The 15,504-nt window shown below is 43.6% G+C and overlaps 1 protein-coding gene across 1 annotated transcript; it reads right to left on the bottom strand.

The window, feature by feature from the left end:
• Positions 1 to 10,530: 10,530 nt before the first annotated feature.
• Positions 10,531 to 14,680, bottom strand: LOC131487936 (membrane-spanning 4-domains subfamily A member 4A-like). Its single transcript, XM_058689136.1, has 7 exons — positions 14,255 to 14,680; positions 13,412 to 13,571; positions 12,853 to 12,984; positions 12,602 to 12,658; positions 12,071 to 12,202; positions 11,206 to 11,304; positions 10,531 to 10,771 (listed from the first exon to the last, which is right to left on the bottom strand). Exons 1-7 carry the CDS (start codon positions 14,482 to 14,484, stop codon positions 10,697 to 10,699), a joined length of 885 nt encoding a protein of 294 aa, XP_058545119.1. The 5' UTR covers positions 14,485 to 14,680; the 3' UTR covers positions 10,531 to 10,696.
• Between the last annotated feature and the right edge of the window lie 824 nt (positions 14,681 to 15,504).

Here is a 15,504-nt window from a genome sequence, read left to right as displayed (position 1 = left end):
ACAGTTGTTCTGAAGCTTCAATAGTATCCATCAATTCCTTCTTTTAAGCTCCATTTTAGATTCCACGCACCCTCACTCAGTACTTCTGATTGTCTCAATTTCTTCTCCATTAGGACAGCCCAGACATTCTCCTTTGAGAGGTCTGAGCCTCTGGTTTCATGCCTCCTCCAGGCCATGGTTGTTCCATTTACCTATTTGTGGTTATTACGAGACATGGAAACATCAGGAGGCATCCTGGTGAATCCCATGAGTTCCTGACATAATCCTTTACATCCCTATCACTTAAGAGCAATACTAATTCCTCGAAGAAAGTGAGTTCTATAGAGTACCTTCTTTCATTTTCTTCTGATTCACTGGTTTGAAGATTCCAAAATGACTCACTGTTGCTAGTTTTGGTGGAACCCTTACGGTGTACCTGATAAATGCCTCGCCCCTGCCTCATAGGAACCAACACTCTACTTCAGCAGAGAATAAACTTCCAGGAAAAGCATAAACTTTACAAATGGATCACTGGGATATTTCTTGAGAGGGGTCACCGTATTCTATCCATTAGGGTTATAACAATACATAATAGCCACTGGCTCAGAGATACATATAGCCATTTAAAGGACAAAGCCCCAACTCCCCAGAGTATGACAGTCTTGCAGTATATTTAAGAAGTCATTCTGGCATTCTAACAGGAAGAAATTAAGAACTTCTGTTCATCAAAGGACACTCTTGGGACAATGGAAACAGAGCCACTGACTGGGGGAAAATATTTATAAAACATATATTTGATAATAGTCATGTATCCAGGATACATAAAGAACTCTCAAAACTCAATAACAAAATAGCAAACAACCCAAGTAATACATGTGAAAAATAATTGGATGTGCTGAATCTTCACTTCACCAGAGAAGATGTAGCAATTAGAAATAAGCACGTGACAAGGTACTCAAGATCACTGGTTGTTAAGAAATGTGAATTAAGACCATGAGATTCTTTTATACTCCTATCAGAATGGCTAAAATGAAAAAGACTGATCATAACAAGTATTGGCAAGAATGTGGAGAATAGAAACCTTCATACGCAGCTGGTGGGAATGTGAAATGGAAAACATTCTGGCAGTTTCTTAAAAATCTGAACACATACCTATGACCCAGATATTCCACTCTTGGGTAAATACCCAAGAGAAATAAAAGTATATGTTAACACAAAGGCATATGTACACAAATGTTCATAGCAGCTTTATTCGTAATAGCTTTCAACTGGAAACACTCCAAGTGTCTGGTAACAAGTGAATACACAGATTGTAACGTATCCAAACAGAGGAATGCTACCACCAAGCAATAAAAAGGAATGAACTGTCCGTAGACAATGCAACATGGATGAATCTCAATATAATTACACCAAGTGAAAGAAGACAGAAAAAGTACATGATGTATGATTCCATTTATATAAAATAGCAACAGAAAGCAGATCAATAATTTATGGTAATGGGGATGGGGGTGAGGAGGGGCAGGAAATTTGGGGGGAGTGATGTTTCTGTTCATTATCTTGATTGTGATGATGGTTCATGGTTGTGTATATAAGTCAAAACTTTTCGCATGGTAGTCTTAAAACAATGATGGTGTTTTATACACCAGTTGTACCTCAATAAAGAGTTTTGTTCTGTTTTTAAGACATTATTCACAGGCCAGAGGACTCTTCCTCCAGGAAGCAGAAGCCGGAAGATAGATAGATGGCTAAGATGAAGACAGTTCTTCAGACAACTTTTCTAGCTGCCTTTACTCTCATGAGAATCAGTGCTCTCTTTACAGAAATTCAGAAATCACCCCTTGTCACTTGTAAAACTAAGAACATGCTCTTTCCTGGCAGGTGAGACACCATTACCATCTGGTTGGTAGCTTCAAAAAGTTTGGATTCAGGCTCCAAGTCTTCCTCATATTACTAGACCCCGATTGCTCAGTCCTGTGTTTCTAGCTTTCCATAATGGAGATTAGGTTATATCAGGTTACACACAACCCATCCACTCCCCCGATCTAGAGGGTGAGATCTTATCACACCTCGCTTTAGTTCCCTAAACTCATCTCCTGCTAGAGGAAAACAGCTCTTCTCCAAATATCCAGACAACAGGGAGGAGCTATCTCTGCCCCAGGACTACTCACTCAGGGTGGGTCTCCACCAAGCATGTTATTGACTCTCTAAGAGAGCGAGAAGTGGAAATTAGCTTGATTCTTTCCCCGGTCCTGCAACCAAGAGATGACAAATGCTACTTTTAGATCTTCTGTGTTCCTTAGTGCAGATGAGGTACGCTGGAAGGTTCCCTTTTTAGGGCCTAATCTGATTGTGAGTGTCAGATGTATATATAAGATTGTTTAACTCTCGTGAGCAAATCATGCCATCCATCAGCTACAGAATATTTCACAACCAAGTAAACAGGGCATACTAATCTTCTTAGATATCTTCTATCTTTGGACTGTCCCTTGAACAAGGCCTTCTTGCAGCCTTGATCGTTTATAGAGTTTGAAAGATACAACAACAACTCAATTAAGAGTAAAACAAACCATTAATCAGAGGTCCCAGTTACAGCTATCTATCTAAAATGGGAAACGTTGGGGCGCCTGGGTGGCTCAGTCGGTTAAGCGGCTGACTTCGGCTCAGGTCATGATTTCACGGTCCGTGAGTTCAAGCCCCGCGTCGGGGTCTGTGCTGACCGCTCAGAACCTGAAGCCTGTTTCAGATTCTGTGTCTCCCTTTCTCTGACCCTCCCCTGTTCATGCTCTGTCTCTCTCTGTCTCAAAAATAAATAAACGTTAAAAAAAAATTTAAAAAAAATTAAATGGGAAATGTTTTCAAAATGAAAATTACTAGAGGAAAAAAGTCAAAACAAAACAAAACAAAGACAAAGAGGTATTTCTGAAGACTGAGCATTCTGGAAATCAAACGGGGTTTCCTTAAGAAATAATAATATTGAGGACCAAGATTTGTCCTAAGGAGTTCAAATCTATTAAATGAATCAATCCTCACAACTCTTATCTGACAACAGTGCCTATAAACAATGCTTTTACCAGTTAGGAACAAGAAATCTAGAGAAGTTAAGTGCCTTACACATGGTATGCAGGAAGTAGAAAATGGTGTGATGAGGATAGACCCTGAAACAGACATATGGAAGTCTAACTCCTTACACATAATAGAAATTCATTTCTCAGGCACACAATAATTCACATTGAGCACCCCTAGCCAGAAGCAGCTCTTCCCCAGGTTGTGACCCAGTGACCCTGACCTCATCCGTCTGGCCTTCACCATTCCTTAGAACCCTATACGTATGTGTAGTAAACTGTAAGGAAGGCACAACAGAGGAGGTCACCATGGGAGTCCATGCTCCAGACCTGTCAGTAATGTTCCAGAATGAGGTCTTAGTATAGAACTGCTTGCAGAGAATGCTAAAATGTAGTTAACTCTGTGTCTAGAATGGACCGCAAAATAGACTCTGAGCAAGAGCGAGTTTTCTCCACCATCTGTAATTCTGCTGGCAAAATTACCCACTGGCATTTTCCCATCTCAAAACATACTCTTCTCATCAAAGGAAACAACTCCACCCAGTCAACATACTCATCCTGAGAACTGGAACCTTTGGGTGTATGTAGTCTGCTTCATCTGTTCCGGCTGTTATTCCTCACAGTCAGAGACCTCTGAATTAAAAAACAGCAACACCAACAACAAATCCGTTTATTTTCCATCACCCCCTACTCTAATTCGTGTATAGTCAAGGGTGGGAAACGACAGTTCCAAAAAGGGAGGAATGGAAAACATGCAGACGTCCTTGGTCTACAAGAATAATGGAACTCCGTAGGGTCAGTGTCATGACCGTTCCCTATGTTGTCAGTGAACGAGGTTAACTGTAGACAGCCTGCTTCAGTGTGGAATGTGCTTCTAGTCCATCGTCTCCTAGGGCCCTGGCTTAAGTGTGGGCTGGATATAAACCCAGTCACTCTGACTCTGATCCTATTACAGGAAACAAATAACAGGCACAGGTACATATTGATCTCAGGAACAATTTGCTCTGAGAGAAAAAGGACCCGTCACCTGCCTTATGAGAATATAAAAAACCGATAATATATCTATACACATTAGATACATGTAGAGATGAGAATGGGCCAGTTGAATATGCAAAAGCTATCTGGAAGCAAAGAGTGCTCTCCTGTAACTAATCTCATTTTCCTTCCTCCACTTTTATTCAAGCCTGACTTTCTCTTAAGTTCTGCAATTAAAGGTACACCCACTGAAGTGAAGAATGACTTTTAAAAAAACGAGCCCTGGAATCAGATGCTAGTGCCGTTAGCCTGTGATCTTGCAAAATTACTTATTATCTCCATGGTCTCTAAAAGAGGACAATAGTAGACCTGTATCAGAAGGCTGTTTTGAGGAAAAATGAGATTTTTGTCTCCAAAGTACATTTTGTCTGCAAGGTGCTTTATACATCTACAAAGCCGGGCATATGCTAAAAGCTCAGTGAGTATTAGCCAATATTCTATCAGGCCTGATACTAGCTCTCTATTTTGCCTTATTCTGTGCTTTATTTAAATTCCTATTAAAATACGTATGAGCTGCAACATTATGCTAAGTGTAAGAAGCCAGACATGTTGTATGATTCCATGCATAGGAAATATGCAGAATGGGTAAACCCACATAGACAGCGTGTGGACTGGTGGTTGTCAGGGCCTGAGGGAGGGGAGAAATGGGGGAGAAATGTTTATGTTATGTGACTTTCACTTCAATAAATTGAAAAAAAAATACAGTATGGGCTTAGTTACAAGTCGCTCTTGGATTTGCCATTGGAGAAGATATGAAAGGAGACGTTGATGGCCGACCACCCCTTCCCAGACGGTGGCCCTTCGTCCTCTGCGGGAGTCCAAGCATCCGAAGTCATGCCTACAGGCTCACACGTCACTGCACTGCACGAGCGTAAGAACGCACCGGGGCATTGCTCGCATCTGTTCCTCTCGTTTCTCCCAGTATGAATTCCTTGGTTTTGCCATTTCACCCTTGCTACCTTGAACTCCCGATCTTGTCTCTGCTGTCACCCTTGGGGATTTGAAATTTTGTCTGGCATGCCTCTCCCTGACCCAGGCTCAGTGTCTAATACGGTCCCCTTCATGCCATCCAATGACCAAAGTGGTTAGCTCCGCCTCCGGGAATTTTTCTTTTTTCAGCAGGAAGTCTGGATGAAAACAGGAAGTGAGGGAAGACCCAGGTTAATGCAGTGATTTCTCATTCTCCCACCACATCTGTATTGTCTTTGCATTCTGTGTCTTGGCAGGGCCTCTCCGGCCATTTTTAATTTTATGCCACAATAAATGCTTCCATTTCCTAACCAGGGATTATTTAAGCCCATGAAACCTGCCTACCTGGATGGTGGCTTCCTGACCACATCACTTGTTTCTGCTGGAGAATCACCCTCGCCAAATTCCTAAACTGAAACCCGTTTCATATTTGGCTCAAGGCCCCAGTAAGTCCCTGACGCTTCTACCGTGAGTTTTTCAAGCCATTGTCTTTCTTTTTTCTTTCTTTCTTCTAATTTTATTTATTTTTGAGAGAGAACGGGGAGGGGGGAGCAGAGAGAGCAAGAAAGAGAGAATCTTAAGCAACCCCTGCACTGTCAGTGCAGAGCCTGACATGGGGCTCAGGAACTCACGAGCCACGAGATCATGACCTGAGCCGAAATTAAGAGTCAGATGCTTAACCAACTGAGCCACCTAGGCGCCCCAAGACATTACCTTTCTTAACTCGTGAATGCCCCAGGTTTTGAGAAGCATTTCCTTCCCCCATCTCTGTCCACAGAGGCATATGCTGTAGCAATTTGTGTGTATCTCAATTCATCTCCTTTGTAGAAGCACCTTTTATCAGGCGCTTGAGTTGTGCCTTCCTTCTCTGACACAGAGAAGCTAGCAGGTTTTCATCTGAAGGCCTTCCCTTAGAGGCTTAACATTGACCTTTCTCCTGCATATTACCTCAGGAAACAGTAAATGTCTATCAGCCTATCTAAAAGTGGTATACTCTTTAGAAATGCACAGACGTAATCTTTTTTTAAATCTTATTTTAGAGAGAAAGAGAGTGCACAAGAGGGAGAAGGGGGCAGAGAGAGAGAGAGAGAGAGAGAGAGAATCCCAAGCAGGCTCCATGCTCAGCACAGAGCCTGACACAGGGCTCAATCCCCCAACCCTGGGATCATGACCTGAGCCAAAATAAAGAGTCAGACGCTCAACGCACTGAGCCACCCAGGCGCCCCCAGTTATAATCTTTGAGTATGACTTTTGAGCCTCTGTACAAGCCTGGGGGGTTCAAATTCAGTAGATTGCCCTATTCTGTTTGCTTCTCAGTGCACGTTCTTCTTGGGTGCCTTCCCAGACCAGACTGCCCATTTGAATTACAAGCTCACAAGTGCTTCAGAAAACACAGAAGACTCTCCTGAGCTGCAGGATAAAATAATTTTCTCCTCCGTGATGTGTGAAAGACTACTAGGGAACGCTTTTCGTCCTGCAACAGCCGATAGCCTACTGTCTTCTTTGGCAGGTTTAGCTAGTTTCCTTACTGAAAAATTCCTCCCACGTGTTTACTGTGATGGTTAATGTTATGTCCACTTGGTTGGGCCACAGTCCCCAAGTATTTGATCAAACCATTATTCTAGATGTTTCTGTGAAGGCATTTTTTTAGAGGAGATTCACATTTAAGTTGGTGGACTTGAGTAAGACAGATTACCGTTCGTAATGTGGGTGGGCCTTGTCCAAGCAGTTGAAACTCTTAGCAGAAAGAAGACTGACTTTCCAAGAGAAAGCAGCAGACTGCCTTTGGACTCAAAATGCAGCATCTTTTCTTCCCTGGGCTGGATCTCCAAACTACTGGGCTACCCTGCAGGTTTTGGACTTGTGAGCCTTGATAATTGTGTGAGCCAGTTCTTTGAAATAAATCTCTCTCTCCTCTCTTGATTGATAGATGGATAGATACATGGATACATAGACAGATACAGAAATAGTTATAGATATCTCTTATTGGTTCTATTATAGTTTATAGATATAACTAGCCACCAAGGGACAATGATATTATACTCTCAATGGCTATCTTAGAAGAAACCCTAAATGGCCCTTCTATAGGGCAGCAAAAAGGTAATTCCTCCAAAAAAGTAACATCCCTGCAGGAGGTTACCATCTGTGTGCATTATTCTACCCAAAATAGTAGTTTTGTTCTCTTTCGAGTGGTCCAGACTTAAGCACCAAGTACTGAGATTTGAGAAATACCCGATAAATATTATTTATCTTCCTTCATCATGTTTCTACCCTCTTGAAAAATAATCAAGCAAAACAGAAGAAGATCAAAAGGTCTGACAATGGTAGATGTGGCTTATAACTGGTGGCTGCTCGATTTCCCAAGAGTGGGTCTCAGAATGACACAACCATGCAAAGTCATGGCAAGGCTGGCCCCACACAGGGTTAGCACACAGTCACGGGCAGCAGCCCATTCTTCCATAGGGAGCAGTAACTCTCTACATGATGCCGGGTTCCTCCTCCCTGGTGTAACAGACTGCTTCCTCCTTTCTGTGGAAGTAGGAAGTGATGGATAAGAAAAAGGCCAGAAATGTCGCTCTGGTGGAGCTCCCTTCCCCAGGAAGGAAACACCCTTGGAAGAGAAAGCAACCCTCCAGCCACACCACACCGCCCAATAGTTACCCCTGTTCTATAGATGGGAGAATTCAGATTTAGCCAAAGATAAGATCTACTCCTGTAAGGGGTGCCTGGGTGGCTCAGCCAGTTGACTGAGTTGGATGACTCTTGGGTTTGGCTTAGGTCACGGTCTCACAACTCGTGAGTTTGAGCCCCGTGTCGGGCTCCACACTACTAGCGCAAAGGCTGCTTTGGATTCTCTCTCTCCCCCTCTCCCTTTGCCCCTCCCCTGCTCTTTCTCTCCCTGTCTCAAAATAAATAAATAAACTTAAAAGAAAAAACCACTGGTGAAAGTCACGCCATTCATAAGTAGTTTGACTATAGTTCATGCCCGAGTCTATCTATTGTGGGGGAATCTATTCATGCACTATTCTTTAGAAAACAACACTAGCTTTTCATAGGAAATAGAGAACCCCCTTTGGCATGCTTTATGCCAATGAAATGTGAGTTGAGGCATTTAAGGAGCTAGTATTGCAAATATGCACATTCTCATAAAGATCATGGCCTGGTGGTTTACAGAAAGATTCTTATAATTGGATTAACTGAAGGATATGAAACAAAACAAAAAGAAAAGAAAAGAATGAGGAAATCTCTAACATGAATCATTGGGTAGGCTTAATTATCATTTTCAAAAATAATCAGAATCCTCTCTCTCCATGGTCTGGGTATCTCCCCGTGAGGATAGACCATATGCGCCATTACTCTGCTTCCTCTGATGTGTCCCTCCTCGTTCTACTTAAGGCCCCTTCCTCGCTTCATCCATCATAGACCTACTGAGGTTGCCACATGGAGTTGTGGTTCATTAATTTTCACTGCTTTATAATGTTCCTAAGTGTGTACATATTCTCCTCTCTTGTGCGTGTGTGTGTCCATTTATTTATTTGTTCAAATACATAAATATAAAAACAAATGAATAAAATTTTTTTGACATCTTGTTTGACAGATTTTTCATTTGTATTTTTATTTGTCCATCCATGCTATAGATGGATATTTGCATTGTTCCAATTGTTTGCTATCCTTCCTTTAAGATACCTTGTGGTGCCTGACTCCCACTCTACATGAGTACAAGTGTACTCTTGGGTCTATACCTAGGAGTGCAAGAACTGGTTCTTAGGAAATGCAGTATGCAACTTTAGGAGAAAACTTAAAGTGGTTTTCCGAAGTGCTTTTTTTAAATCAAATGTCTCCTTCAAAATAAGAGCAAATATTCACATTGGTCTGCATGTTCGCCAACAGCTGGAGTTACCAGGTTCCCTAGTCAGTGGGAAGTTGTGCCCCATTATGGACTTAACCGACATTTCTCTGGAGACTGATGAGGTGAATTTTCTTGTGTTTCTTTTTTATTTGCATGTCCACATCTATGAAGTCCCTGTTAATATTTTTTGCCCTTTTCTATGTTTGCTTTTTAAATTGGTTTGGGGCCATCTGTAAAGACTCTGCACATTAATCCTGTTGATGTTTTGTGTGTTACAATTATACTCTAGAAAGTTACTTCTTGATTTTTCACTCTATATTTCTTTTTAATTGAAAAATTAATTTTTCACGGACTGTATAAAACATACTTCGGGCAACTTTTATGCATCTTGTTTGACAAATTTTTCTGTGCCTCAGCATAATAATATATCCTTCTACACTGCCTTATAGACTTTGTAGTGGTTTTCTTTTCTAAATTAATCCATTATTCATGTGGAATTGCCTTTTTTTAATGATGTGAGTTATGAGTCCAATTTTACTTTTTTTCCCCCTTAAGATCACTTAAGATTATTGGTCCAGCATCATGGATTTTCCCCACAATGTACATCTGGATCACCCATCGTTTATTAACTGGAAGACAAACCAGTGTCTCCTCAAACAGGACAAGTAAGGATTGCTTAGTAAAGGGTTGTTTACATCTCGCTTTAAAATATGTAGATTCCTGGGTGCCTGGGTGGTCATTAAACATCTGACTTTGGCTCCAGTCATGATCTAATGGCTTGTGAGTTCAAGTACCACATGGGATGAGCTCGAGCCCTGCTTCAGGTGAGCCCTGCTTTTCTCTCTCTCTCTTTCTCTCTCTCTGTTCACCATGGAATTCTCTCTCTCTCTCTCTGTCTCTGCCCCTCACTCACTTGTGCCCTCTCTCTTTCTAAAAAAAAGGGGGGGGGGGACATTCTCCTGAATTATCTCTTGGGCCCAATATAATCTCAGTCCTTGGCTTGAGCCCCTTCGAAGCCAGGAGTGGGGGGCCAGGCCCTTCTCACACTGCATCTGTGACTCTTTGATTGTCACATCACTCTCCATGACCACAACCAGAAAATTTATCTACTTTTAAGAACCTGTGTGATTCTATTGGGCCAGAAAGACAATCCAGGATTAGTAATCTTCTTAATTCTTTTTGCAATGTTTGACTCCCGTTTGCCATGTAACATATTTAATGGTTCTGGGAATCAGGATCTAAAGAGCTTTGAGGACTGATTTTTCTGAATACCACACTGCCCTTGTCTGAGAGTGTTAACAAGGAACATAGGAAGAAAAATATAGGTTATATTCTGCTTGACGCTAGCTAAGAATTCATTGGCAGTAGAAATGTTCTGGATCTTCATCCAGAGGGGCAGAATCTAAAAAAAACTAGGGACACATGGAGCTGTTGGAATAAGAAGTAACCAACATGGACTTCTTTCCTCTGGTGAAAGATTTGGCACGACATGGACTGATACAAGAAAATCTGAATCAAGAAGCTTATTTCCATTTACACAGATTTGGAGACCTTAAAATGACACTGTTTCCTGATTCCTTGAAAAGCTGGTAGATCGTAAGGTGGGGAATCAAAAGAATAATCCTCATCAGCAAATAAAAACAGTCTTTATTATCCTGTGTTTTGTCACAGCAAGATTCCATGTATGTAAACTTAAGAACAGTCAGACAGATGTACTCTCAGTCTTAGTCCCATGTGGTAAACAGCCAACTGAGGGAGATTCAATAGGTCAAACTGACTGGAAATGCCACACCACAGGGATCTATTGAAATGCGACCTCGTCATACAAATGGTCAGGAGAGGGGCTGTTGTCATTATTTGGCAAGAAAACCACCACCTGTGGAAAAATCAGAACATTAGATTCTTGTAGTCGACAATAGGGAGAAAGAAACCATCTCATTTGCTTTAGAAACTGTATGGTCACTGAACACCTTCCTTCTGAATCCTGATACTTTGCAGGTCTATGTTCCCATTCTTGCCTTAACCTTCCTTTCCCTACACCTCTTCAACAATGCCAGAAGTGACCTTCATTCGAGAAAAAGAGGACTCTTCAGTGTCTAGGGATAGTTCTTTGGCTGAGTGTGGTTGGCTATTTCCCTGTGTCTCCCCCTGTGTTACTTCCTTCAAAGATGATAAAGACTTTATACATGGAGCAGCACTTTCCCTCTTCCTAATCTTCCCCACAAAAAGAATAGAGGACACACACAGAGAACGAAGCAGAGTAGAGAGAGAGGGAGAGAGAGAGACCCCATAAAGACCCAGAACACTCACCTTGTTGATGGAACAGGCCGCCCTGCACACAAATATGGAGAGAGCCAGAGCAATGCAGCCTTCCGCCAGAGACAAGAGCAGCAGTCCGGTTAGCATGCCCTGGAAAACACATGGAAAACCCCCACAGGCTATAGAAGACAGAAAAGCAGGTATTTTAAGAGAGAAAATTGTTGGCAAAATTTCACATCTGGCACTAGGAACCCCTTTCCTTAGGAGGGATTCCTGAATTTTCTCCCAATTCAAACAACTTGAAAATGGATTGTTGGAATTCTACTCTTACTCACAGGGTCTAGAATGTCAGGTAAGTCTGGGCGTATCCATACTGATTTCTGGTGGTTTGTTTGCCTGATTGCTACCCACCTTTCATGACCAGTGTTGACTTTTGGGCCTTACACGTCTCCTTTGGTCCGTCTGCCGTTGTTCCTTATGACACACGACAGCCTACAGTTAACCCTCTGAACTTCTCCCTCACTCTGGTTACACCATGCAATTCAAATACCAACACACCCTCCCCAGTCATATCAAGTGGTTGTTCATGGAGCACTGGGAACACCAGTTTTTCTTTTTTTTCTTCGGATGGCTTTTCAAATCAAGAGAAAAGTGCCCCAGGGAAAACTGAGTTCTTGCAGAATTTTCCACTCACCGACCACACATCGGGGCCTTCAGACACGAATGGTACTAAAAAGCTAACTTTTTTTTTTGCTCAGTACTCCCAGCAAGACGCAAAAGGCTAGGTCCCTTAGCCTTCAGGAGAGTGTCCAGAATCTAAGTAAGCAACGGCTGCCAATTCCATGGTGAGAATTAAGAGAAAAATTCAAACAAAACCAGTTAACAGGTTTCCATGACTGGGACCGGATATACTTACTATAAATGCAACTGCATAGGAAAACTTCCACATCACTGTGTCATACATGATTATTTCTTCAAAAATTATCACAATTATGCCAATGCCTGCTACGGTGGCACTGACTGTATTCATTCCCAGGCTGCCTTGGATCTGAAGGAGAATAAGAGAGAAGAGTTGTTGCGAACCTTTCTCGTGTTCTTCCCAGGTTAGATGTGCCAGTCGGGGACATTCAGCTCATCTGAGCTGAGTCTGGGAGTTTACTTGGAGATCTTCCCCAGTTTAAAAAGGAACTTCTGGTAAAGTTGTGGTTTTGACTCCCTCAGGCGCTCTCGTATAGCAAGCACGTGGGCACGTGGAACCTCACAGAGCACAGAGCTAAGCCCATCATTCTTGCCTAAGTGCCACGAAGGAAGCACTTCTAGGGACCCCCTGGAACCACTTCTAGGGTCCTTCTCTAGAGAACCAGCAAGTTGTAGGTGCCTTAGCCTTGTAGCTGAACAGCTCCTTACTTCACTAGACCTATCCGAGCCTCCGCAAGGAAACACTTACCAAACCCTTGGTTACTTTCCTTCCAGCAGCAATGGACAGCGCTCCAGATATGAAGAACTGACCAGAGAGAGAAAACCCACTCAGAGCTTGTCCCATCCACCTGATCTCCCCCACTCCCCTGCCAGTGTTATCTACCCAGTCAGCCCACGATTAGGACCTAAACAGCAGTGCATGGGTTTTTGAGAGACAAGGATGAAGGTCTTGAAGACCCTTGAAAAATTTGAAACACTGGAACAATCACTAATACTCACAGAGAAGGGTCCCCATAGGTGATAGCGTAGTTCAGTGGTAATGCAAAATTGAGAATCATAGTCATATAGGGGGAAAGGACTGATTGTCACACCCAGGCACAGTATTATCAGCCCAATCAGGATCTGAGCCACCTGGAAGGTAAGAGACATCCTATGAGGGGCAGCTTCTCAGGAGGAAGATTCTCTCTCAGATCAGTGCCTGTTAACTTCTTCCCACCGCTGAGACCCCAAGCCTGAGAAGGTCCCAGGAAGGTGACAGTCTACAGAGCGAATCTTTTTCCTTGTCCAATGCAGGACACTGACGTTAGTCTGAAAGTATTTATTCATATAATTACTACCTAAGTAGAATTTTTTTTTTTTTAAATTCCAGTGGTGGACAGCTTTCCACCATTTCTTTCCACTTCCTGAATCTGTAAGGTCTGTGCCATTCAGGATGGTTCCGTTCAGCTCACGACCACCGTCGATGATCTAGAGAATGGGGGTATTGCGAGGAAACCCGTCTTGTGTCAGGAAGCCTGCCCCTCCCCACAGCCTGCACTCTGATCTCGGGCCCACTCACCCCTAAGACCTGGGGCTGCCCCTTCAGGAAGAGCAGCAGACTCTGCTGCTGCGAGGGCAAAACCCAGGTACCTGGCCAGTGTGGTTGGGTTATACTCTCACTCTCAGGAAGGTTTATCGTGTAGTCCCGGGCTGTCTCTGCCTCAAATGTCCCTGTGTTTCTGTTGATACCAGGAAAGAAAACACTTCTCAGCATGGATTCACTTTTTTTAAAGGTTTATTTATTTTTGAGAGAGAGAGAGAGAAAGCAAGTGGGGGAGGAATGGGCGGGGGGGTGGGAAGGACAGAGGATCCAAAACAGGCCCTGCCCTGACAGCGGCCATCTCCACGCGGGGCTCAAACCCACAAACTGCAAGATTGATGACCTGAGCCAAAGTCAGCCGTTCAATCGACTGAGCCACCCAGGCGCCCCCTCAGCATTTCACTTTTAAATATCTTCCTTGTTCCTCAGCAAAATCCAGGGACAGGGGATTTGGTGTCTCTGGCATAACCCAGAGTTTTCCTTCTATCCCGGTTCCCATACCTACCCAAGCAGTCAGCTCAGAATAATCTAGACTGCGTTCCAGCTGCCTCTCCTTGGCAATGTGCACACAGTTATTGATCCTAAAGCAGAGACTCTAAACCTTGTAAGACTGAAAGCCAGATATTTACCTTCCGCTCATATTCCAGAAGCAAAAGCAACTGCCTGCTCACAGCAAGATTTCAAGCAAGATTTTTCCATTCACAAATTTTCTCTAGCTCAACTTATGGAATGCCCCATAGTCCAGACACTTGTATGCCTCCCACCTAGACGCCTTCTCGGAGACAAAGCACGGGGTAAAGATGAGAAAAGATTTCTTCCTACCTATGCATCTCCTCAGCACACACAAATGGGTGGTTGTGCCTTCTGCGGCGTGGTCTCGAATTCACAGTGTTCAAAGACAGTGACCTGCTCTGATGTATGATGCGTGAACAAGACTCTGCTTGGGGTCCCGGGTTGGCCATTTGTTTCCTGTGACTTATCTCAACCTTCCCAGATGAGTATCTGTGATGTGCTTCAGCTAAGATAATAATCGAGCTCCACTTCTCACACATAAAGACTATATCAAAGGGCACACGTGTTCTCAACACCAGCTCCTCCCCACTGCTGTGCTCCTCTTCGGGACTAGGCAGAAGTCTGTGTTTGCCCAGATCCTCAACGACTGGGACCCACACTGATGGGGTGTTGGAGTGGTGGGGTTTCAGAGCTGTCGGCCGAGAAAGAATTGTTGAGATATCTTTGGTGCAAAAAAGGTGATTTTATCAAAGCACGGGGACAGGACCGGCGGGCAGAAAGAGCTGCCCCAGGATCGAACCATGAGAAGAGACGAGTTGGGGGAGGTAAAGTCAAGAGGAAGTTTCCAAAGTGATCTTCATATGCTAAAGACACAGGATCCTGGAGGCCCAGCTACTGTCCAGCTCAGGTTGTCTTTCCCCCTAGCAAAGCATCAACATTAAGATGGTGGGGAGTTCCTGGAGGAATGTTATGCTCTGCCTGCTTCAAGTATTTGTCAACGGGCTGCAGGTTATAAGGAAATTGAATTTTATCTGCCATTTCTTTCTGCCTCTGTTTCCCACATCACACACTATCCTGGCTTGATGTAGTAGAAGCTGGATGCAAATGATGAGTTTTCATAAATAAAGGCTTTGCTGAAGCCTCTGATGAGGGAGCTTGGGACCAGCTGAGGGCCAAATACAGGCTGGCCTCCCCTCCACCCCCCCCCCCCACCCCCGCCCCAGCCCCGACCAGGTGGAACATGTCTGATATTCCTCGGACACTCCTGGCTACCCAAGAACAAAGGAAAGGGGTTTAAATGCTTGCCGTGGTGATGTGGGAAACTAAGGTAAATGACAAATTAAATTCCCTACTGCCTATAGCCCATTGCCAAGTCCTCGAGATGACAGAGTGACCTCCCTCCAGGAGCTCAGCTGCCTCAAGGATGACGCTTTGCTGGGGGCAAAAGAGAACCTTGGCTTACCATTGTCCCAACCTCGAGGATCCTTTATCTCAACTGCCCCAGGATATACGCTGGCAATCATGTTCCAAACTTATGCCCGACACCCCCCCGCCCCCGG

This window comes from Neofelis nebulosa, chromosome 10 (genome assembly GCF_028018385.1).
Source record: "Neofelis nebulosa isolate mNeoNeb1 chromosome 10, mNeoNeb1.pri, whole genome shotgun sequence".
Lineage (NCBI taxonomy): Eukaryota > Metazoa > Chordata > Mammalia > Carnivora > Felidae > Neofelis > Neofelis nebulosa.
The sequence above is the reverse complement of the archived record's forward strand: the minus strand, read 5'-3'. Positions and strand labels throughout refer to the sequence as shown.